Source organism: Alnus glutinosa, chromosome 4, assembly GCF_958979055.1.
Source record: "Alnus glutinosa chromosome 4, dhAlnGlut1.1, whole genome shotgun sequence".
NCBI lineage: Eukaryota > Viridiplantae > Streptophyta > Magnoliopsida > Fagales > Betulaceae > Alnus > Alnus glutinosa.
This window is the reverse complement of record NC_084889.1, coordinates 35,280,397-35,304,336: the sequence shown is the minus strand read 5'-3', so window position 1 is coordinate 35,304,336 and position 23,940 is coordinate 35,280,397. Positions and strand designations below refer to the sequence as shown.

Sequence of the window (23,940 nt, the reverse complement as noted above, 5' to 3'; positions counted from 1 at the left end):
GAATAAAATAGAATATACCTCATCAGTCTGTGTTTCCCCAACTCAAGAAGAAAAATTTCTTCTACCATCCTAATTGATGATAGAGACCAAAATACGAAGAAATTATACAAAGATTTCAAAAGATAAATTAATGCAAGGCATGAAAAGATAAATTACAAGCTACATTTATATGTTTTAAACGATAATTAAAATTTTAAGTTATATCCTTTCATATTTTTAATCAGTTTTTTCAACTTGTGAACCAAAATCCTCGCTCTGCTACTCGTAAGTCATAAAGCAAGACTTTAATATACATATTAAAACATCCTTTCAATCCAAGAGTAAAGCCATTAACTTTTGACTCCACTACATATATAAAAAAATGAAATACTTGGCACAAGATAATGTGGTGTGGCACATACTTCTCTTTCCCAAAATGCCGTACAATGAAAGAGAGATGAGGTGACCTTCAATTCATGGAAGCACCACTCTTAAATGTCTTCTTTCCATAATAACATCCCAAAATATATTGAACTGCCAAATGATTAGTTACTTAAATGTGAACAATCACCTCAGTTCATTGGACAGATTGCTGGTAAGTCCAAGAGCATCTCCCAAATTTAATTTGCTTCTCATGGTTCTCCTCCCTATTCCTCCATTGCCCTTCCTCATCATTGCAGCAAATTCCCCAAAATCTATTTGTCCATCCTGCGATACAAAACATTCATTAGTTCAAAGTTGGAAACCTAGAAAACAGATTCAGCTCTTCATTTATTTCAAATCCTAAGTAAATAGTGATGCTAGCATAGGATCATAAAAAGGAAGTTGTTGTATGATGAGTTCATTTCATGCTTACATGAAGAGAAATTCCATTTATAAAATGGCTTTGGTTTGTGTCCTGTGTCTGTGCGCACAAGACGCAAGCTGGGGTTCCACGAGTCCCTAAATACTGATGTGGCACCCCAAGCTTGCGACCTGTCCACACAGGATATAGGATGCAAGCCATACTCAAAAGGGGCTATAAAAGAATAGGTGCATGGTATAGTTCACCTTCTAAACATAAAAACTATTAGGCTCATTAGCACCATGCAAAATGTGAATGTAGTAGTCCTTTGAAATTTTGCTCATAAAAAGTAACATAAAGCTAAAAAAGCTTTTCTCTTCTGAATAAACTAACAGTTGTAAAGATGTAAGCAGATACAGTAGGTGTCATCATGGTCAAATATAAATGAACAAACTTACATTATCTTGATCAATTTCTTTAATCATTTCATCTAGGTGGACCTCGCTTAAACCAAACTCTTTGCAGGCTTGTTGAAGTTCATCAATGGTTATGTAGCCACTACCATCCTTGTCGAAAAAGGAGAAGGCTGACAATAGATTCTCTTCTATCTCCAGCTTGTTCAAGTGCAAAGTGGCAGCAAGAAATTCACCATAGTCAATTGTTCCGCTGTTGTCAATATCTGCCTACCAAACATCCACAAGTAAGATTCTTGGCCCCACATAACAAATTATAGTAGATTTTATCAATGATGGTGACTAAGTTTCTTACTGCTTCCATAAGATCCTTGATCTCAGACTCCATAAGTTCAGAGCCCACTCTCTTTAATCCGTCTTTTAGTTCATCAAATGTTATTGTTCCACTGTTGTCTGTGTCTATCATTTTGAACAACTCTTTCAAACCACCGATTTCTTCTTCAGAAAGCTTCTCAACTATGACCTACAATAGAGTTTGATTTTTTTTTTTTTTTTAAGACAATAGAGTTTGAAAATTAATTTAACATTTACCAACACAAACGTCACCATCATAACATATAAGGCGGTACAAGATACATGATGATTGTTTCATTTTTATCAAAGCAATCATATAATATCAAATTGTTGAATATTAAATTGTCTTATGGAAAATGCACGAATGTTTTTGTGACAGATAATTCCTCTGGAGAATTTGTTTTAGCATTAATAAGATTGTCAAGCTCCAACAGAACAATGAGATGTATCTCTAACTCTTTCATCAAACTCATCTTAGCGCCTCTTTCGCGCAAAATAGTAATTGGTAGATACAGCCTAATCTTTAACCCCAGCAGTTATATGTACATCTGTGAATGCAAAGTGTATGTGTATATCATAGCTGAGTAACTTTCTACACCTTGCATGCAAAACATTTCAGTTCTTTCCTCTATCTAAAATGATGAGGGTGCAGGAGTAGAAAATCTCATTCTGAAAAACTTATGCACTATGCATGGAACCTAACAAGTAAGAGCTAGTTTCATACATTTCGCCTTAAATCAAGCACTAGACAATGTTTATAAGCACCTGCACTACTGTGTAGATGGCAGAAGTTTCGATCAGAACTCATTTCCCAAACATTAAGTCCATGTCCCTCAATAGGGTTATGTTATGAAGGACGCAAATGATGCTGAAGATTTCTGCCGCATCTCCCATTCAAAAGACTATCAGGTCAGAAAATTAATGATTAGGTTCCTAGACAGTCGAAAAACCTATGGAAGCATAAGAACTGAACCATTATTAGCCCTCAATATGAAATTCATAAAATTCTAGAGGTAATAGACCCAAAGTTCAACCTAATAAATATAGATTTACTTGTAGTATCCAAAGGAACAGGTAAAAAATAAAACAAAAAACTGCGAATGTGTTTGTGTGTTTTCAGACTGTTAGGGAATCAGTGCTCAATAGTCCAAGAAATCAACGGTCATAGATATGTAGCTAGAAATGTATCACTACACATCTATTGAAGCCTTACTCGCAATGCCATCTTCTTAAGTTTGTTCATTGCGGAGAACTGCTTTAGGCGTGACAGCACTGCAGAATCAAGAGGTTTATCTGGAGCAATGTCATCTACAATCCACGGGTGGCCTAATACAAAGATCAGTTTAGTTTACCAACCTTTTGCAAATCCAATGAAATGATCACACTAGGACTTGTTTAAGCCTCATCTTCCCTTAAGACCTAAACAAGTCACCGCGCTTAATACAAGTACGCAAGTGAAAGAGACTTACAAAGGACTTCATGAGCTGTTAGCCTTTTCTTTGGATTTCGATCAAGCATTTTTCGGATGAGATCCTTGGCACTTTCAGAGATGCCAGGCCATGGTTCAGACTGAAAATCCAGTTTACCTTGTAAAATCTCTCGGAAGATCCCCTTTTCAGATTCTGCAGATGACAAAAGATGCAAAAACTATGTGGTAATATGAGTTTGAAGTATAGAAAGTGAATTCACTAGTGATTTATCTACCACTCATTGATCAATATATGAATTCAGAAATGGCTACCAGCCCAAAAAGGTGGCACCCCGCTTAACAAGATGTATAATATAATTCCTGCACTCCATACATCCGCTTCAGGTCCATAAAGCTTACACAGCACCTCTGGTGCAACATAGTACGGACTCCCAACAACATCAGAGAAGGTTTGACCTGGAAAGAATCATAGAAAAGCCTTCATGTCCAACAGAGAGAGAAACCACCAGATTATAATGATAAAGCATGAGGTCATATCACAATTACACTAAACAAGAAAGCATCAAATTCCAACAATATTGATCTTTATAGGAGACGTCTTCCAAAAATTGGCATCTTGAACACTGCGGACTCAACACTATTGTGCATCTGTTTCCATGTTTACAGATCCCAATATTTCCAAAAATACATAGAACCACAAGTCAGAAAATAAGTTTTTTTTTTTTTTTTTTTGTAACGTTATCATAAAGCCACATAAATTTTATTCCCAATAGAATACGTAAAAGTGGTATATAGAAGGCAAGTACAAACAGGATCTGGTTTCAAACTACAAATAATGCCTTAGAGGAACCCAAAAGCAGACCCCATTTATCCAGTCAATGGGCTAATCTACCAAAGAAGTAGCTAAATCTTTTGAAGCTGTTTACTTAAGTATTTTCAGAGCGGTAGTTCTAGTTGTAAACAAAACAAATATTTTCTTTGCAAAATTAGCCAATTGTCAAATCTTCTTTCATTCCAGATAGGGAAAGATTCACAGTGAATATTATGATCCTCTGGATTGCTAAGGGCAGAACAAAAAGAGAACCAAATTTTGAATCTTGGATCTACTTACCTAAAAAAAACCCAAAAGAATCTTAGGTTCCAAATTATTTGTGAATCTCCACTCAGTATTGCCTGCAGGTGGTAATGACTAATTGCATTCTCAAGTTTAGGAAACCATACTACAGACTACATTAAGCTCAAAATATAGGTCCGTTCTATTTTCCTCAGTTTTGACTAAGCTATGAGATTGATTCGCAGAGACATTAGTGGATGTAGTTACTCGAACTCAAAACAGCCTATCACATCTTATACAAAAACCCTTGGTAACAATCATTTCAATTAAAGCCAAAGACTGAAAGAATTTGAAACATCCAGATGAGAACTCGTTTACTTGAACTCATATTTCAACTCAAGGAATAAAGTTCCTTATAGTCGAATTCAAACAACAATCTCATTCCATTCAGAGAACACAGAAATATAAATAAGCCCAGGAAGTAGATTGAATTCTGGAACACACAGACTCCAGCATTAGTAGCACAGAGGATAGCATCCTCGTAAGTATTATTCCATTTGCAGAAAAGAAAAAAAACTTCACAAGAAAAAGCAGAAATAACCAAAATTATTGAGGCGAATTATGAAAAAAATAATTCCAAGAGAAAATATATATTGGAGAAACCTATATGAGAAACCATTCACACAAATCCAGAACAGCAGTTGTTTCTCAAGAAAATGAAGAAACCTGAAAACAGTAATAGAAGACAAAATTGAAGAAAAAGAAAGAAACCCAGGAAGCAACCTGGCTTGTAGAAGACAGAGAGCCCAAAATCAGTGGCTTTAAGAGCAGCATCCTCCTCCACGCTACTAAACAAGAAGTTCTCAGGCTTGAGGTCTCTATGCATAACCCCAAGAGAATGACAAGCCTCCACAACCCCAAGAATGGTCTTCAACAACTTGGCAGCCTCTCTCTCACTGTACTGACCCTTCTTCACTATCCTGTCAAAGAGCTCCCCACCCTCGCACAGCTCCATCACCAAGTGCACAGCCACAGAGTCTTCAAACGTGCCTCGGATCCTCACCACATGTGGGTGCTCCGACAAGTGGTGCATTATCTGAATCTCCCTCAGAACGTCGTCGTAGTCCTCCGGGTAGAGGAGCTTCCGCTTCGGGATTGACTTGCAAGCGTAGTTATGGCCTGTGGACTTGTCTGTGCAGAGGAACGTTGTGCCGAACTGGCCCGAGCCGAGCTTTCGGCCTAGCGTGTAGATTTCCCCGAGGTTTTGAGTCCGGTAGGGAAGGACCCATTTGGGCTTTGAATCTTTTGATGGTGGAGCTGAGGTTATGTTGTCCATGATCTCTACTGTTTAAGCTGTTGGCGGAAGAGATTTCGTCAAGACGGAAGACCCCAGGGAGGCCAACCTGACCCTACACTTTCCTTTTGAAGAGAAAGAAAGAAGCTGCTTTCTGAAAAGTTAATTGATTCTCTCTCCTGGAGTCCTAAGTTCCTGTCCAGTTACTCTTATCTTTTTCTCTCTTGTTACCTAAGTTTCTCATATGTGCTATCTAAATTAATTTGACCAGGATTTGCTTTTTTTTTTTTTGTTTTCTTCAATTTTTTAATAAATAATTCTATTTAAAAATTAATTATTAAATTAATACTTGTAAAAAAAAATAAAAAATAATGGCGGATTTTAACAACCATAGCATTACTTTTCGTTCTTTTTTTTTTAATATATACCAATTCTTATCTTAATAGCCTGAACAAGTTGACATTTGTGCCTCAAAATAAATAAATAAATAAATATATATATATATAAAGAGTTGGTAGCCTTGCCTTGTTGATGAGTAATTATTCAAGTCACTTTTGTATTTTTTTTTTTTTTTTTTTTTGTGTTCCTTAAAGAATGATGTGGCGTTTAAATTCACCAATTGATTAAAATTCAATAGAGATCAATCATAAGTTCAATGATGATTTTAAAAGTCACATCATTTTTTTAGGGACACAAAAATAACAAAAGAATGACTTTTAGTATTGCTCCTCGTTGATAAGTGAGACGTTAATTTTTGATTTTACACAATGCAATCACACCAAACTTTGTATTGAAGTAAAATAAAGATGAGTTATTTTAGGATTTATATTAGATTTTATAGTTTTAATAGTGTACATGTTTTACATGTTAAATATATTGTTAAAATTTTAAATAACAGGACGTCATATAATGGTATAAAGTTATATGTAACAATACAAAATTTGGACCATAAAATAAATTGTCTCCATTTTACATATTTAATGGATAGTTAAGACCAAGTGGGTTTGTTTGATGAAAAATTTTAGAGAGTATTTTTTGTTTTTTAGTTGAAAAAAATATAATCACGTGATATAGCTGTAAAAGTAATTTTGAATATTTTGTATTTATAACTGTTTGTTTTTTTTTTAACAAAAGATTTGAGTATTTCATTGATTAAAGATCACGAGCATAAAGCTCTTACATCATAAAACATAAAGTTCTACGAAATCATAATTACATGCTATGATGTTATATAGTTATAAATACAAACAAAATTCTTAAAATAAAGTACTATCAATGACTTTCATCTTCCGTTAACCCATATACAAAAATAGTTAAATAGTAGATCTACTCCGAGCAGACTAGATCTAAGACAAGGGTAGCAAAATATCATAGAAAAATTTATTTAAATCGACTGTGAGAGATAACCCCTTACACCAAACTATCCAAACCGTGAGAGATAACTCCTCACACTGTGAAAGATAACCCATCTCTTTAGATCACCCATTAGGATAGATCTAAATAGAATAAAACTCTTATTCAAAGCAAAAACACAATCAGTAAACAGCAGCATCGGCTAGGGAGAAGATTAACGGCAGTACGGCACAGCACAAAGGTAGATAGACGGATGCATAGCGAAGAGGCAAAAAATGTTGATATGGTGGAAAATACCTACAAACAAAAGAAAAAACAAAAATGGAAAGGAGATGATAGAAGCGAGAAGGAAAAGGGTGGCTCCGAAGCTTCTGTAAAATATGAGGTTACCCCTCCTATTCTGTTTGTTAATATTTTTGGTCTTTTTCTTTTCTTTTCTTTTTTCTTTTTTTGAACAAGTAGCATGTGCTACATCGATCTATTGCTAAACAAAGCCAGAAGGCATTACAGAGACAGATAAAAGGTACTAGACCTCTACATCCTAAGCCAGACCCAAGGCCGGCTTGAAACAGCTGCCTAAATGGTATAGCTCGGGACTCGCCGGCTACACGTAGATTTTAAATTTATATATTTGAACCACTCGCAATAGTACGTATCGATTGTACTATAGTAAGGGTGATCGAACCACAGAGATTATTGGTTGTTTTGCGTAATGGAATATCTAAAGAGCGTATTTAACTTAACTTTAAAACAAAAATAAAAGTAAAGGGTTGTAGAATTGAAGCTACAACGACAAGGTGAAAGAAATAAAAATGGAAATGAAATTAACTTAAAAGAAAACTTAGGGTGTTGATCCTATCCAATCCTCCACCAATGCAATGCTTAAAGTCTATATGGACTTTCCCAACATGCTTGATATGAGCGCGTAATGGGCGTCAACCATTACGACGACCTCAACACGAAAATACCTTAGTTAAGACGTAATCATAAAGCACCTAGATTTACATTAATCTACTCCACGTAAAGACTAAACTAGAATTGAAAAACATTTACTCTACCAAAGGTGTGGAGTAACTAATGTTCCATAGCTTACTACTCTATAACACATCCTAATGAGTATACACAATACATGAAAACCCTAATTAGGCCACAATGATAAGATACATAGTTTCACACCAAATCATTCCACATAAAGTTAAACTACAATTGAAAGACAATTAGACTACCAAAGGGGTGAAATGATTGGTGTTCCCTAGCATACCCTATAAGGTGACTCTAATGAGAAATCATACATCATGTCAAATAGCTTCATTGCAAAAGACATCATTCTTGTTTCCAAGAATGTTGGTTTTACTCAAGACTTCAAGAAAAACTCATAGACAAGTTAATCTATTTTTCATGAATAATTGGATTGGAATATTGATATCAAAACCTTTTAGCATGAGTTTTGATATTCTCTAGCCCTTAGCAATCATCAAACATCTAAAGAAAATCCCAAGAACATCAAGAACACTACATGGTTTTGGATAGGACTTGGATCAAACCCTAAGAACTAAATTAGCTAGACATGAATTTAAACTAATCTAGGCATAGAAATGAATGAAAACAGTAAAGGAACAAAGGAGAAATGAATTGAAATCAACTATATTAAACTTAAAGAAATTCGGATTACAAAAGAGGAAGAAGAAAACTAACTAGAATATGAAGAACAAAGGAAAAACAACAAGGAAACAAACTCTCTGGATTTCGGTCCAGAGAGTAGCATCTAAGTGAATGAAAATACAAGAAATTGAAGTGATACACCTGAGCAAATCCGAATAAACCCCAAAAGATGCATGTTCTAACATAAAACCCTAATCTCATATATATAGAGAATTGGATTTACAAAAGAACATCAAGAGCTAATCCTAGCCACACAAACAGAGCTGGTCGGCGTCCATTTCTGTCCACAAAATCCAACTTATGATTTGAATTGCATAAAGAATGCAAAGATCTGAAAATATCTGATTTTCTGGAAGTCGGCGAATTCGATCGATCGAAAATATGTCGATCGATCGAAGAGTCGATCGATCGAATTATTGGCTGTACAAATAGTAGATCGATCGAAATGCCTTGGACGATTTTCCATCTTCTCAGGGTCAGTCTTGAACTCTGGAAGTGACCAAAATGCCTTTGATGTATTTTCAGGTCTAATTCAAGAGTTTTGAATTAGATTTCAACTAAGACCTGAAAATAAGATAAAATACAAAAACTACAACAAAACGTTATATATACAATACGAACTAGGTCTTACAAATGCAAATTAAGGGGTCTTGAATCGAATAATTCAAGACTTATCACTAAACAATACACAAATATTACATGAACACCCTTTTGAGCCTCTCTTTAAAAATAAGCACACACTATAAAGAAAAGAGAGTTGATCTAGCTACCACAGCCAACAAATAAGTCCAATAAACATTTTGTGTATTACAGAGACACACTGTGAAATACAAAGAAATAAGAGAATATACACAAACAAACAACAGAAACACCGTCACTACCAACAAAACGTTATATATACAATACGAACTAGGTCTTACAAATGCAAATTAAGGGGTCTTGAATCGAATAATTCAAGACTTATCACTAAACAATACACAAATATTACATGAACACCATTTTGAGCCTCTCTTTAAAAATAAGCACACACTATAAAGAAAAGAGGGTTGATCTAGCTACCACAGCCAACAAATAAGTCCAATAAACATTTTGTGTATTACAGAGACACACTATGAAATACAAAGAAATAAGGGAATATACACAAACAAACAACAGAAACACCGTCACTACCAACATTGGAAGGGAAGCTACCGCCATCGGAGGTAGCGTGTGCAAGACACGCGTCGTCCCCTGAAGCTCCCCAGTAACAAACAAAAGCCGTCATCCACCGACCACCACCAACCATGGCTTGAAAAGTATGGCGTGACCCACACGCGCCCATTAAGGAAGAGAGATCCCCCTCACGTGCTGACCACGCGCCAGCAAGAACGAACGGCAAAGCCATCGGCTTGAGACGGCTGGATCAGAGGACGACGGTGAACACGACTAGGAAGCGTGTGTCATAAGAAAACCAGTGGAAAAACATAGATCTAGCACGCAGAGAAGATGGCTATTGAGGCTCAGCCAGAAAACCACTGGAGACACGAGGAGAACGGCCAATCCCTAAAATCGACGCTATATGAAGGCCTACCTGTCATAAAAATAAGAAAAAAACACCACAAATTCCTCGACCCATAAGGGATAGGAGACAAAAATCTCCATCGGAACATGTCCGGGAGGAACAAAACTCCCTGCCCTAAAAGCAGGAAGAAACCTAACCTCCAATGGTATAAGCCATGGAGGGACAAAACCTCCTAGGGTACTAGGAGAACCAAGGACCAGGAGGAGGGAGGCGTGAACCTCCCTCCCTCGGCGAGAAATTTCTGAAAATGAGGACTCTCTATATTTTTTTATTCAAAAAAATAATAATTTAAGGTCATTTTGTCTTTTTTTTGGTCTTAAGAGGAATATCGATATTTTTTGGTAATTTGAGGGGAGGCATTAACACAATTAGTAGTTTGGGGATACATTGACAATTGAGTGGTAGTTTGAGAGAGATATGCGTACTTTTCCCTTAAAAATATTAAATAAAATGTTACAAAAATTGAAAATAAAAATAAAAATATTAAGGCCACCCCCAAGGCTTTTGGGAGCGGTTTTCAGCCACCCCTATACCGGCCATGGGGTGGCTCAACCACCCCTTCATATTTTATTTTTATTTTTTATTTTTCTTTGATTTTTAAATTTTTATTATTTTTTAATTGAAAATATGACATGTATCAAGGGTATTATATGAATGTTTTGACCAAATTGATCTTGTTGGTACTCTTTAGTAGTTTGTGGGGCATAAATGATGCACTCGGTAGTTCAGGGGGCTACTTTAAAAACGGCGGGTACTTTGAATGCTTTTTATACTTAACCCTAAATTATATATATATTATTTATTTTTACATATCCACACAAGAGAGTGGAGTTCGAACTAGTGACCTCCGCTTCATGAGACTTGTTTCCCAACCGATTAAGCTATCCCTTGGGGACTAAATTATATATATATATATATATATATATATATATATATATATATATATATATATATATAACAAATTTCATTAATTTTAAATAGAAAAAAATAGGTTACGCATAAGGGGAGACTAACAAAATATATAACAAAATCAGTTTGAGATTCGTTTGATATTGATGCGTGGAATTAATGGCGATAGACTCTTCGGTTTTTTAAAGAGTGGTTTTTATTTTTTTTTAATAATAAAATTTGAAGTTTTTAATTTTTAATATGTTAATATATTTTTTTTATTAAGAGTGACACGTGCTACATTTTTATTTGATTGGTATGACAACCTAATGATTTCTGTTAAGTTTGTGGACGGACAACTACTTCAGTGAGTAATTTGTAGTTTTCGTCTACTACAAGTGTAATACCCCGTATTTTTTAAATATGAATATTTATGAAAGCATTTATAGTTTTAATTTAATAAAAGTTCAAACGGACCTTAAATTTTGAAATTGCGAAAATAGGGTCAAACGAACTCCGTTTTGGTCGATTCAAAAGTCAAAACGCTCGTCTTGAAGTTCTCTAGCTACCCTCAAAATTTCATAATTTTTGGACTTCGTTAAGGGTATGAAACACCCGCGAAGACTATTACCTCTGTTTTGAACGAAAAATAACATTAACTATTAGTGGGCTCATTTCTATTCCTTAAGAGCCCAGCCCAGTTCACACGTGAAGCTTAGCCCAGCCCACGTTAATTTAGTCCTCTCTTACGTTTCAGCAGATGTTCCCCTTTAATTGATTTTTTTTTTACAAATATCTTATCTTCTTGAAGCTCAAACGTGTTGCCCAAGCTGTGTTTAACCAAACTTGCTGCTTGTTGGGGAAATATCTGTCCCCTCCAATCCGGTCAGAGATGATATTAGACTTTTTGACCGGATGATATTAGACTTTACATGGAATATTATGCTTGACAGGGGTAAAACGGACATATAACATGTATGAGTATGAAAGGGAGTATCAGGATCTATTATTCTCTTAAGAGAGCCATTTGATCTCTCTCTCTCTCTCTGACTCTCTCCTTCTCCCTCTTCTTTAGACACTGGACTGACTTAATCGTCGGAGGAGGCTTCGCCGGCCAACCCCCGGCGGGTCTTTCTTGTTTTGCAGGCCAGCACATAGAAGAAGGGACGCCTCTGATCACGCCACGTCACCTGGTAAAAAATCAGCATCAACAATTGGCGCCGTCTGTGGGAACGACGTGGTCGCTCCTACCAAAACAAAAATCCAGAACGGTGACTGGTGACCGGAAACACCCTTCGTCAAGAGAGGGAGAGCAGACGGAGTAGGTTTGGGGTTTATATCTGACAGATTTGGACGCGAATGTTACGGACCCAAACTTAAGAGCAACGGATTTGCACTTATTAATGATGTTTCTGAAGGAACTCATTCCAGTATAGCTTTCTGTTGGCAGTCGTATCTATGTGTGGACAAGATAAGTTCTCTGCTCTTCTTTCACGATTTGAAATAGTCGCAACTCTGTATCTTCGTTCTAGAAAATTTCAAATTCAAAATAATATTTTGATAATCTTGATGGAAGAAAATAATTTCTTGATAGTCGACCTCGGATCACAAAGGGTGAATGAGAATTCCCGTAATTTGCAGAAAACTTGCAAAATGCAATTGGTGTTTTCGCATGTGTGAAAGGGACAACTTCTAACATTTAGCATATTTGTAAAAAGCAAAAGGCTGAGGATGGGCCACGTCTCAGATCAAGACAAGGTCTTAAGGAGCATAAGCCTTTGCTTTATTGATTATTGTGTAAAGTCATGCTTCTTTGACAATATCATTAATTGTGCTTGGAAACTAATGAGGGCAAAATCTCCATATTGTCCTTGCTTTTACTTGATTTCATAAATTCTCTCTTCAATATCACCGGGGACAGAAGTCCGAGAACAGGTTTTGAAGGATGTCTTCTGATGACATCATCACTTATGTACACGTGTGAAGGAAGGCCAAAAAAAAAAAAACGATGGGAGACCACTGATCTGCACGTTCGGATCCTACTCAGTGAAGAGACATTCTGTCGCTAGGTGATATGTCTTCCTTGGTGATCGGGTGATTGAGAAAGTTGTTCGTTCATGAAGTGGTGGCAGGAAATGTTCGTGAGTCGAAAATCTGCATGGACCCGACTCCGTCCCAAACAGGGAGTCAGTAAAGGACCACCCCTCTCAGTAGAGGACAGGGGGGTGATGAAAAAAGTCCGATCTCGGACAATGGACCACCCCTCTCGGTAGAGGACAGGGGGGTGATGAAAAAGTCCGATCTCGGACAAAGGATCTCCCCTCCTGGTAGAGGACCAGGGAGGTGAGGAGAAAAGTCCAATTTTGGACAAAGGACCACCCCTCTCGGTAGAGGACAGGGGGGTGATGAAAAAAGTCCGATCTCGGACAAAGGATCTCCCCTCCTGGTAGAGGACCAGGGAGGTGAGGAGAAAAGTCCAATTTTGGACAAAGGACCACCCCTCTCGGTAGAGGACATGGGGGTGATGAAAAAAGTCCGATCTCGGACAATGGACCACCCCTCTCGGTAGAGGACAGGGGGGTGATGAAAAAAGTCCGATCTCGGACAAAGGATCTCCCCTCCTGGTAGAGGACCAGGGAGGTGAGGAGAAAAGTCCAATTTTGGACAAAGAACCACCCCTCTTGGTAGAGGACAGGGGGTGATGAGGAAAGTCCGATCTCGGACAAAGAACCACCCCTCTTGGTAGAAGACAGGGGGTGATGAGGAAAGTCCGATCTCGGACAAAGAACCACCCCTCTCGGTAGAGGACAGGGGGGTGATGAAAAAAGTCTGATCTCGGACAAAGGATCTCCCCTCCTGGTAGAGGACCAGGGAGATGAGGTGAAAAGTCCAATTTTGGACAAAGGACCACCCCTCTTGGTAGAGGACAGGGGGGTGATGAGGAAAGTCCGATCTCGGACAATGGACCACCCCTCTCGGTAGAGGACAGGGGGGTGATGAAAAAGTCCGATCTCGGACAAAGAACCACCTCTCTCGGTAGAGGACAGGGGGGTGATGAAAAAGTCCGATCTCGGACAAAGGATCTCCCCTCCTGGTAAAGGACCAGGGAGGTGAGGAGAAAAGTCCAATTTTGGACAAAGGACCACCCCTCTCGGTAGAGGACAGGGGGGTGATGAAAAAAGTCCGATCTCGGACAATGGACCACCCCTCTCGGTAGAGGACAGGGGGGTGATGAGAAAAGTCCGATCTCGGACAATGGACCACCCCTCTCGGTAGAGGACAGGGGGGTGATGAAAAAGTTCGATTTCGGACAAAGGATCTCCCCTCCTGGTAGAGGACCAGGGAGGTGAGGAGAAAAGTCCAATTTTGGACAAAGGACCACCCCTCTCGGTAGAGGACAGGGGGGTGATGAAAAAAGTCCGATCTCGGACAAAGGATCTCCCCTCCTGGTAGAGGACCAGGGAGGTGAGGAGAAAAGTCCAATTTTGGACAAAGAACCACCCCTCTTGGTAGAGGACAGGGGGGTGATGAGGAAAGTCCGATCTCGGACAATGGACCACCCCTCTCGGTAGAGGACAGGGGGGTGATGAGGAAAGTCCGATCTCGGACAATGGACTACCCCTCTCGGTAGAGGACAGGGGGGTGATGAGGAAAGTCCGATCTCGGACAATGGATCTCCCCTCCTGGTAGAGGACCAGGGAGGTGATGAGAAATGTCCAATATCTTGGACGGGGGGTGATGGCAGCCGGAGTTGACACTGGTTAATTTGCCGATATTAAAGACAGAAATGATTATGGCAGCTCGTCTGTCATCGGGAGCTATCCATGCTTGGGGTTATATCAAGGACGAGAAATTTCCAGTCTAACTACCCGGAAGTCGAATAGGGAAATTGGGGTGATTTGAAATGGAAAGGGCAACTGCGCCTCTAGCAGTCCCCGAACTTCAGGCGTGCCGGTTAACGGGCATCCATCTACCAAAAGAAATTAATAGTCCGACGAAAGGTTTCCGACTTTTGGGAACGGTGGATACGTTAAAATGCCATCGGAATTATTGTCCAGGGAAGCATAATGCTAATGCCTGGCATGATGTTGTGCGGGCGTAATTTTACGATTTATGAGACATCCATTTCGGTGGTCATCCGAGGAAATTATTAGAGATTAATTTGGGATTCACGTCGTAAGTGCGTAACTTTTGTCAAAGAAGAAGATTTTATTAGATGTACTCAGAGGGCACACGTACATGAAGACGAAGAGAACAGACAACCCTGAAAGAATATTATGCGGGGTAGTCATTTGATTACAAGTAATCCTAATACAGCAAAGAGGAATTGCCCGAGAATCTTGAAGGGATCATCCGCGCAAATTCCAGGCACGGCTTGAACAGTTGGGCTCCCACGAATTGTTTGGGAAAAATTTGGGTGTTGCACAGTTCCTATAGGCTGGACAGGAACAGGTTGGCGTAAAGCCGGGGTCGCACACCCTTGTTTGTCTAAAGCCGGAGATCACACATTCCGTAAAACCGTCGTGGAGAGTGAATACTCCAGGGCCATCCATGACGAATTGGTGGATATGCTCAGTCATGAGAACCGCACCAGGAATAAAAGAAAGGAAGATCTACTCAAATGGGCACTCTCAAGGCCAATGACATTCCAGCGAAGAAAAGTGCGAATATATAGAAAAACAATAGTGATCATTGCATGCACGGTTTACGGGGTGTTAGGTGCGCCTAACTGATGGTGAATTTATGACGGAAATAAATTCTCAATTGCTTGCCGTAAATGGCTTGGAGCTGCGTAGTGCGGCAGTAGAGGAAACGCTTGAGTTTTCCCGGGGTCCGAGGAGAGCACTACGTGGATTGGATGAAGAATGGCCGGTGGGATTGGTCGGATTATAGAGGTTCCATTGGGTAAATTCTCTCTACCTTTATAATAAAGATAGGAGAATTGGGGGGTAATTGTTGGGGAAATATCTGTCCCCTCCAATCCGGTCAGAAATGATATTAGACTTTTTGACCGGATGATATTAGACTTTACATGGAATATTATGCTTGACAGGGGTAAAACGGACATATAACATGTATGAGTATGAAAGGGAGTATCAGGATCTATTATTCTCTCAAGAGAGCCATTTGATCTCTCTCTCTCTCTCTGACTCTCTCCTTCTCCCTCTTCTTTAGACACTGGACTGACTTGATCGTCGGAGGAGGCTTCGCCGGCCAACCCCCGGCGGGTCTTTCTTGTTTTGCAGGCCAGCACATAGAAGAAGGGACGCCTCTGATCACGCCACGTCACCCGGTAAAAAATCAGCATCAACACTGCTGAAGGGTGATTCTCGGCCATGGATCTAAACATGCTGCCCAAGTATAAATTCCACCCTTTGATTCTTCTTGCTGCCCACGCTGATCCACTCCCAACCCTTGATCATTTCTACTCAAAATAATCCAAGCCATCCGTTTATGCATATAAGTATAGCAGCCCATTAACGGACAGCACTCCTCCTTTTCCCTCTGCATTCTCTTCTCTTCTTCCTCAGTTTTTCTCTTTTCTGCAAGCTCTCCCTCTGTCGCTGAAAAAAGAAAAAGAAAAAAGAGAGAGCAGCCCTCCTCTTCTTCGCTTCTTTAGTTTTCCTCTCTTCTTTAGACTCTCTTTCTCTATTTCAGTCCAACAGAAAGCAAAGGATCCTCTTCCCTTCTTGTTCGGACAGCACCCTTTAAAAGCAAACACAAAAAAGCTCTTTTCTCTAATCTCTCACGGCACACACAGAAAAGAAGAGAGGAAGATATCTTCAGGATTTTCCTTTTTTTTGTAAGCTCTTTCTTGCTTCTTTGTTTTCTTTTTATGTGCATGTGTATGGAACCGGCTGTGTGAGTAAAGAAAATAAAGTAAAAAGACAAGATTGGAAAAGGATAAAAGGGGGGAGAATTCTCTGGAAGTTCTCCCCTTCCCTCTTTCGGGTCAAAAAGTGATAAAATAGAAAAGAAAATGAATAAAAGCCTTTATAAAATATATCACTTTAATTTTGGTAAGTTTATTATCTAGTTTTGTTTATTAATTTCATGATTTAAAAGTTACGAGCATATAACCCGCGTCATGCGCGGGTTTTTACTAATTGAAATTGCATCATGTACTTATGTGTAAAAAGTAATAAATAATGTGCAAAGTAGTTTAAAAAAAAGTTTTGAATTATTCTATTAGAATGCTACATTTAATTTAAGAAACAAAATAAAAATTTAGGAATAATTAAGAATGAAAATACGTAAACGTATATCGTAAATGATCTCGATTATAGGCTTTCCTCCTATTGATTCATCTTCCAATACATATAAAAACCATATAATTTTAAACTTTAGAAAAAAATACATAGCAAAATTAACAGGTTTTTTTTTTCTTTTTTCTTTTAAATGAATACCAAATAAACCAAAATCTTTTTCTCAATATTTAATGCCTAAAAACCTGAGTAAATCATACCAATTGGTTAAAAAAATCCCATAAAACATGTTTAAATCATTGTTTACATAGGTGTAGTTTTAAATTAAATGAACAGCAAGAACAAAACCTAATTTTTGATTATCAAGGTATCAATAGACAATTAGTTGGACTCTTTGATATTGTTGATGTGATACTTATTATATTTCAATATAAATAAAACCATTATAATTTCAAACATTTAAAAAAATGCAAAACAAAATAAAATAAAATATTTCACTCAACATCTCTTTTATGTTTTGAAAGTATTTATGTTCCTTTGCTGCGTAATAATCCAATAATTTTTTCCTTTCTTTTGCCTGTACTTACAAAAAAATGCCTAAGAATCTGACAAATCACACAAATGAATAATTAAAAAAAAGAAAGGACAAAACATTCAAATATAATAATCCAATAAATTTTTTACTTCTTTTGCTTGTACTTACAAAAAGTGCCTAAAAATCTGACAAATCAAACAAATGAATAATTAAAAAAAAAAACAAAAGACAAAACATTCAAATAAATAACTGCCCAACCAAATATTTCACAAACAAAACAAAGATAAAATCAGATCTCAACCCAAACCGAAATTCAGATCGATGTCTGATTCAAGAAACTTTTTCAATAAACAAACATTAAAGGAAAAAATGAATCTACAGTCACAAAAAATGTATACATAAAAACATAAAAGATACGTTAATGCAACATACTTTTGGATTAAATAGATGCCCTAGACTAAATTAACATTAAATTCAACATCAATAGAACGACCAAAAAAAAAAAAAAAAGGTGCTTAACAAAAGTAAAAGATTTTTTTTTTTCTAAGAAAAAAAATCTTTACTTCAGCACTCTATTTTTTTCTTGAGTATCGTTGGTCCTAGTAGATTTAATAACATCACTACATACATCCATGAGTACAAATTTTAAAACTAACCCGTAATTTTGTACCGTAAGGGATCACATAATTCATGTATAAATTGTGAAAGGCTCTATGAAACTATGTTATTTCATGTATAAAGACAGCACAAACACACAATATGTAAAAAGAAGAAGAAAGTTTTTTTTTTTTTTTTGAAGTCAAGAAGCCTCTTTGAGGGTAGAACAACCAATAGTTTATCAAATGGTTTTAATGGAGGACCCTTGCAAGTAGTGAATCCTAGTATGGTTAAAACCTGTAGCATGTCTCTACCAATAATCCGAAACAATGTATAGCAGGCTTTGCAGCAGTTTTTTTTTTTTTCCTATGTACAACAGCGTTGTTTTTTTTTTTTTTTTTTTTTTTTTTTTTTTTTAAGGAAACTGACTAAAACATAACACCAAAATAGGGTTCAGGTTTTTTTTTTTTTTTGAGAGAAAAAATAGGGATTTAATTTTTATTTAGCATTGAAATAGGTAGTGAGTTGATTACTACATTTTAACACAAACTTAAACTCACCATTTAATTTAAAATGGACACTTGGAAACATTTTAAAATGCCACTTGTTTGAATGTTATGCAATCTTCTTAGTAATTCCTCTATTATATATATATATATATATATATATGATTAGTATTTTAAGTGTTTATGGTTTTATGAGTTTAAAAGTACTCTAATGTTTTTAAGTTGTGTTTTAACAAAGTATTAAGTAATAAATCACACCATTATAATGCTTAAGTAAAAAGTAAATATTTTATAAAGCGTTGTTACGCTGTTCAAATATTTTAAAATACTTTTAGGCATTATTGATACTAATGCCGTTATTCTATCCGGATTTAATAAAAATAAAATAAAGTTATTATTCTATTAATTTGTTTTGATACATAAAACTCATTATTTATATTTGGTAAGCTATTATGTTATCTGTTATAAAAATAATATATATATGTATGTGTTTAGTTAATTGATGAAATAAAAGAAATAAGGAGAGGATACTTTAGTTTAAGTATTAGGTTTTAAATCTCAAAATATTTCTCTAAACTTCTTCTTGCAATTTATTTAGGTAGAAGGTAGTTAAAATATTGTTCAGAAGATACCAGGTAAGGGAAACACTACCTCAAAACCCCGGCAAAGTTTTAATAAAACTTTTTCAAAGAAAAGTCAGGGATTTTCTAAACTTCTTCAACTCTTTAATATAACTTGTCTTTTTTTTTTTTTTTTTTTTTTTTTTTTTTTTTTTATATATATATTACCCTCGTAATAATGCTCTTGCTTTATGATGTGATTGGAATCTTATGTGATCATACTAAGCTTATATTTGATACATGTGCACCATATGAATAAAGTTGTTGATATCATAGTATATGTGTTATATGTGCACCATATTAGCAAAGGTTGATGATATTATAGTATATGTGTTACATGTGCACCATATGAGCAAATGTTGATGATATCATAGTATATGTTACATATGCACACAATTTTACCCCCACGGTACCATGTTATAGACGATCCGGATTATATATATGTTATGTGCTATGTGTTATGTGGGTAGCATGGCAACCACACGGAAGGACGAAAGTGTGGGCTACCGGTTGGGTGGCCTTCACCTAGGGAAGTTTCCAACCCGGTACTGCTCTCCCCTGTGACGACAGGATGAGTCATAACGTTCTTTGGGACAAGCCAAACGTGCGCTGCTTATGATTAAAAGCGGAATTGGACCAAGGGTGGTTAAAACTTACACACTGCATAAATGATTCATGCACCATTCATTCTACATTTGATCTAATTATATGTCATTTAACTGTTCCTTTACTTGCTAAATTATTTGAGCTTTATTTAGAATTTCTGAAAAAATCATGCTCTTGTTTGTTGTGCTTTCCTTACTGAGTTGTCGAACTCACCCCTTTTTCTCCCAAATCTTTTCAGATCACACTGTAGACCAGAGTCTTTTCTTTATGGATGACATAGACCTCACCCTAAGTGCAATAGATCGATAAAGACCGGCCTAACTTTTGTATTGTACATATTATTTTGAAATTTATGGAAATATGATGTAATATCTCAAGAACTATTATGTATATATTCTTATAATGAAATATAGCCATGTGCTATTCCTGGGAAAATGTGTATGTGTTTTAAATTATAGGAATGTTTTTTAGGTTCAAGTTTGCGTTCCCCTTATATCCCAAAATGGGGGCGTGACAACAAGGATCTTACAATTATTTTTTATACCACACAAAATGATTTGTAATTTAGGTCAACCACAAGGAGACCAATAATACAATTTTCCTTATTAATAAACTAATATTAGGCATATGGAACTAATAACTATGAAAGGATGCTAGTTTATCATTTTGTCAGTATAATTAGTTACCAATTACTTAAAAAAAAAAAAAAAATAGGAACTACCAGTAGCGCGAACCCTCTCTCTTTCCAGAGCTTCTCTCTCTAAAATCCTTCTAGGACTTTCTTTTAGGGTTTTCTGCCTTGCCGGGGGGGGGGGATAGGGGGAGGGGGAGGCACCTCCTCAGCTTGGTCGTTCCTCTTAGCCTTTTTAGGCTAAGATGGCTTTTGGACATTCTTGGGTTTTCCAGTGAAGGGTAGTCTCTCAACCACTAGGGTTGTGGAGTTTTGTACCCCTGGTGTAGATCAAGTGGAGTTTGTTTTATTTTTCTTGTTTTTAGGTGTGTGGTGGTAGGTGAGTTCACCGGTGAAGGTGCCCGAAGGGTGTGGCCGTCTATGGCGTGTTGACGGCGGAGATCGTAGCCGAGTTTTTTCACTGTCAGATTTTTGGAGGCTAGGTCTATGAGTTTACGTCGTCTTCTGTTGGACACATGCCCTGCTGTCTTATTCGCCATCAATTTATGGTGCTTCAGCCGCTTTTCATGGCCGTGCGGTCTCTCAGTGGTCGGCCCATGATCATCATGCACCTATGTGGTTTTTCTGTGTTGGGCTATGAATGATGGCTACAAACCGATAGTTTTGCCGTGTTTGGTGGTGCTGGTGGTGATTGGAGGCTATTGGTGCTTGAGTGCTGAAGGGCATCTTCTGGTAGCGGCGCGTGTGTTATATATAGATGGCGGATCTCCCGGAAGGCAGCTTCTTTGTTGAGCTTTTCCTGTGTTGTTTTGTTTGTGTTTTTCTCTGACAGTTTGTTTCGTACGTGTACTAATATAGTCATTGGCTTTCGCCTAGAACGTGTGACCGACTCTCTGTTCAAGCAAATGTATATATCAACGCAGAGACACAATTCTGTTGGCTGGATTTTTTTAGTAGCAAATGTCTGTATTTGTATGAGTCTTCTAGACTCATGTTGATTGCTCACCTTTACGGTGTTTGGTGTTGGTTTTATTAATGAAAGTTTAACTTTCCTTAAAAAAAATTCACTACAATACAAAATTTTTTTCACTTTTCTATACAAATTATTTTTACTTTATATCACATTTATCATTTTTTACTAATTCAAAAATTCTTTCCTCACTACTATGTTATGTTCCATCACTTGCCAAATAAGACCATGATTTATTACAAGAGTAAAGCGTCTTGATAAATCACGTTCTATTCTATTCTATTCTATTCCATTATCCTTTTATGTCACTTTTTTATTTATAATATTCTTAATTATAAATGTACGCTAGAAATATGCATTAAATCCCAACAAACTTTCTAAAATTTAGCCAAATTTTGGCTAAAAATTTTACTTTAGGTATTAGTTTTTTTTTTTTTTTTTTTTTGGGGATAAATTGGAAATAATGGGAAAAATGGATAAATTCACACAACCAGGTTGAGAGAGCCCGAGGTTTTCAGTAAAAAACACAAGTTTAATCCAACAAATCTCACCAAAATGGCCTATCTCTCGATGAGATGAAGGAGCTTATATTTAGGTATTTTAACTACAACTTTTGAGAAATTTTCTTCCTTGAACTCTCTAAATGTTTTTCTTACTTTAACTAAATATATATTTTTTTATTAGTTTTATAGCAAACACTTCATACAAAATCCAATCAAACAAGGTTCAGAGGAACTGAAAGAACCAAAATGATCAAATTGAGAATTCCAACAACAGCCACATAGAATTCAGTAATGGGGTTTTGAGAGAAAGGGGGAAAAGACTAATAACCCAACAACGGATAGGACGGTTAGGGGAATAGGATTGAGTTGCATCCAACAATACCCAACAGGAATAGCCCCACGAAGCTCAAGCACAGGAAGCGTAGCAAGGGAAAACACGACGGCCTCATCAGGCCAGCCCAAACGCCGAAGCGCACTCGCAATCTTCAGGCCAGAGCTCAAGGCTCTAATGGAAGCCAAAGATGCAGAGATGCAGAGACGAACGGCAGGAAAAGTAACTGAAGGAAAAGGAGAGAGAACAATGAAAAAGAAAGGCGCCAATTGAAAAGAAAATCATAAAAAATTCAATAGTTAATAGTATTTTTGAAGTGAAATTTTGACGAGAAACAAAATAAAAAAAAAATTTATAGAAAATTTACTTATATGAGTTTTTTTTTTTTTTTTTTTTTTTTTTTTTGAAATATTCACCAAATTTTGGTGAAAAATTTATCACTAGCCATAAAATGTTAAAACTAATAATTATTAAATAATATATATAAAAAAAGTATTGTCTAAAATTGTGTCACAAGCTTCACAGTGAATCGAGCCAGCCTTGGAGAGGCAAATCAAGAGGTAGAAATCATTGCCCTAGCTCTGATAAGGTACATTGTTTGGGGGAGTTAAAATCACAGAGTCCGAGACTAGATATTTTTCAGCCAATTGGTTGAGGTTAACCCAGGGATTTACCTTTTTAATAAATAATAAATAATTCCCTTATAACTTTTTCAAAATGTACTTTTGGCCCTTTGAGATATTCAAGAGGTCCACCAAAGTATGACAAAGCACGTGAAAAAGGTACGTAAAAGGTGCTTTTGCATGATGATGCGTACCGTAAATGTAATACTTACCTTTGCTCTGCTTTCGCGATCCGGAGCTTCCTCAAATGGCATATGGGTCGGTCGGCAACTTCACCAAGTACGTGTACGTTTCCTAAGCTTTCGCCGTATTAGGCCTCACATGAGAAGAAAAGAGCCCAGCGTAGCCAAGGGCAACTTGCCGGCCGGCATACATAGAAATATTAGTACCATTGCCGGCAAGTCATCCTTGGCTGCTCCGAGGTCTCGACCTCTTTATGCAAGGCACTTTCGACGATCGAGCGAGCGAGCGAGCACCTTAACAGGCTGAGCTAGCTACTCCTCGAGTACTTTTTCACCATTTTGGTGCCTGATTGAGAGATCAAGAAAGCCTGGTTTGAGCAAGCAGGAAACTGTCAGGGAAAAGAGAAATAGAAATAAGCGGCATAATAATCCTGCATTATTGCTGCAATTCGATCTGATCAACCAAGGCCCCTGTATATATATAATGCCATCCAGTTCATGCTATGCGAGCTGTGTGACATATATAGGCAAAGCTAATCAAAGATATATCATATATGTAGGCCCAACTAAGTTGACTAATTTCACCAGTATTGCAACCTAAATTAAAGTTGTGAGGAAATCATCAACACCTTCTAAAAGTAGCAACTGACCGTGATGACAGCCAAAAAGGTCAGACCAAAAAAGCCACCGTTCAACCGTGAAACATTCCCCGGATTTCTCTCTCTCTCTCTTTCTCTCTGTGTCATGTGTTAATCTGGCAAATATGTTCCCGGATTCCTCCAAAGCCTTTGTGATTTCTCAAAAGTAGCAAGGGACCGTGATGACAGCCAGAAAGCTCAGACCACAAAAGCCACCGTCC

The 23,940-nt window shown here is 37.1% G+C and overlaps 1 protein-coding gene across 1 annotated transcript; it reads right to left on the bottom strand.

Annotated features, from left to right (window-relative positions):
• Positions 1-265: 265 nt before the first annotated feature.
• LOC133865759 (calcium-dependent protein kinase SK5-like) lies at positions 266-5,510 on the bottom strand. The gene is made up of 7 exons (XM_062302227.1): positions 4,797-5,510; positions 3,272-3,415; positions 3,000-3,152; positions 2,744-2,856; positions 1,532-1,699; positions 1,222-1,446; positions 266-687 (listed from the first exon to the last, which is right to left on the bottom strand). The coding sequence occupies exons 1-7, from the start codon at positions 5,347-5,349 to the stop codon at positions 547-549; spliced, it is 1,497 nt and encodes a 498-aa protein (XP_062158211.1). The 5' UTR covers positions 5,350-5,510; the 3' UTR covers positions 266-546.
• Between the last annotated feature and the right edge of the window lie 18,430 nt (positions 5,511-23,940).

What these genes read in the sequence shown, in the direction of transcription:
- LOC133865759 (XM_062302227.1), bottom strand. Translation starts at nt 5,349, where the DNA reads ATGGACAACATAACCTCAGCTCCACCATCAAAAGATTCAAAGCCCAAA. An exon ending in GGTGCCACCTTTTTGGGCTG is followed by an intron (nt 3,153 to 3,271) that starts GTAGCCATTTCT and finishes TGTCATCTGCAG; the next exon opens with AATCTGAAAAGGGGATCTTC. An exon ending in AAGAAATTGATCAAGATAAT is followed by an intron (nt 688 to 1,221) that starts GTAAGTTTGTTC and finishes TTTGTATCGCAG; the next exon opens with GATGGACAAATAGATTTTGG.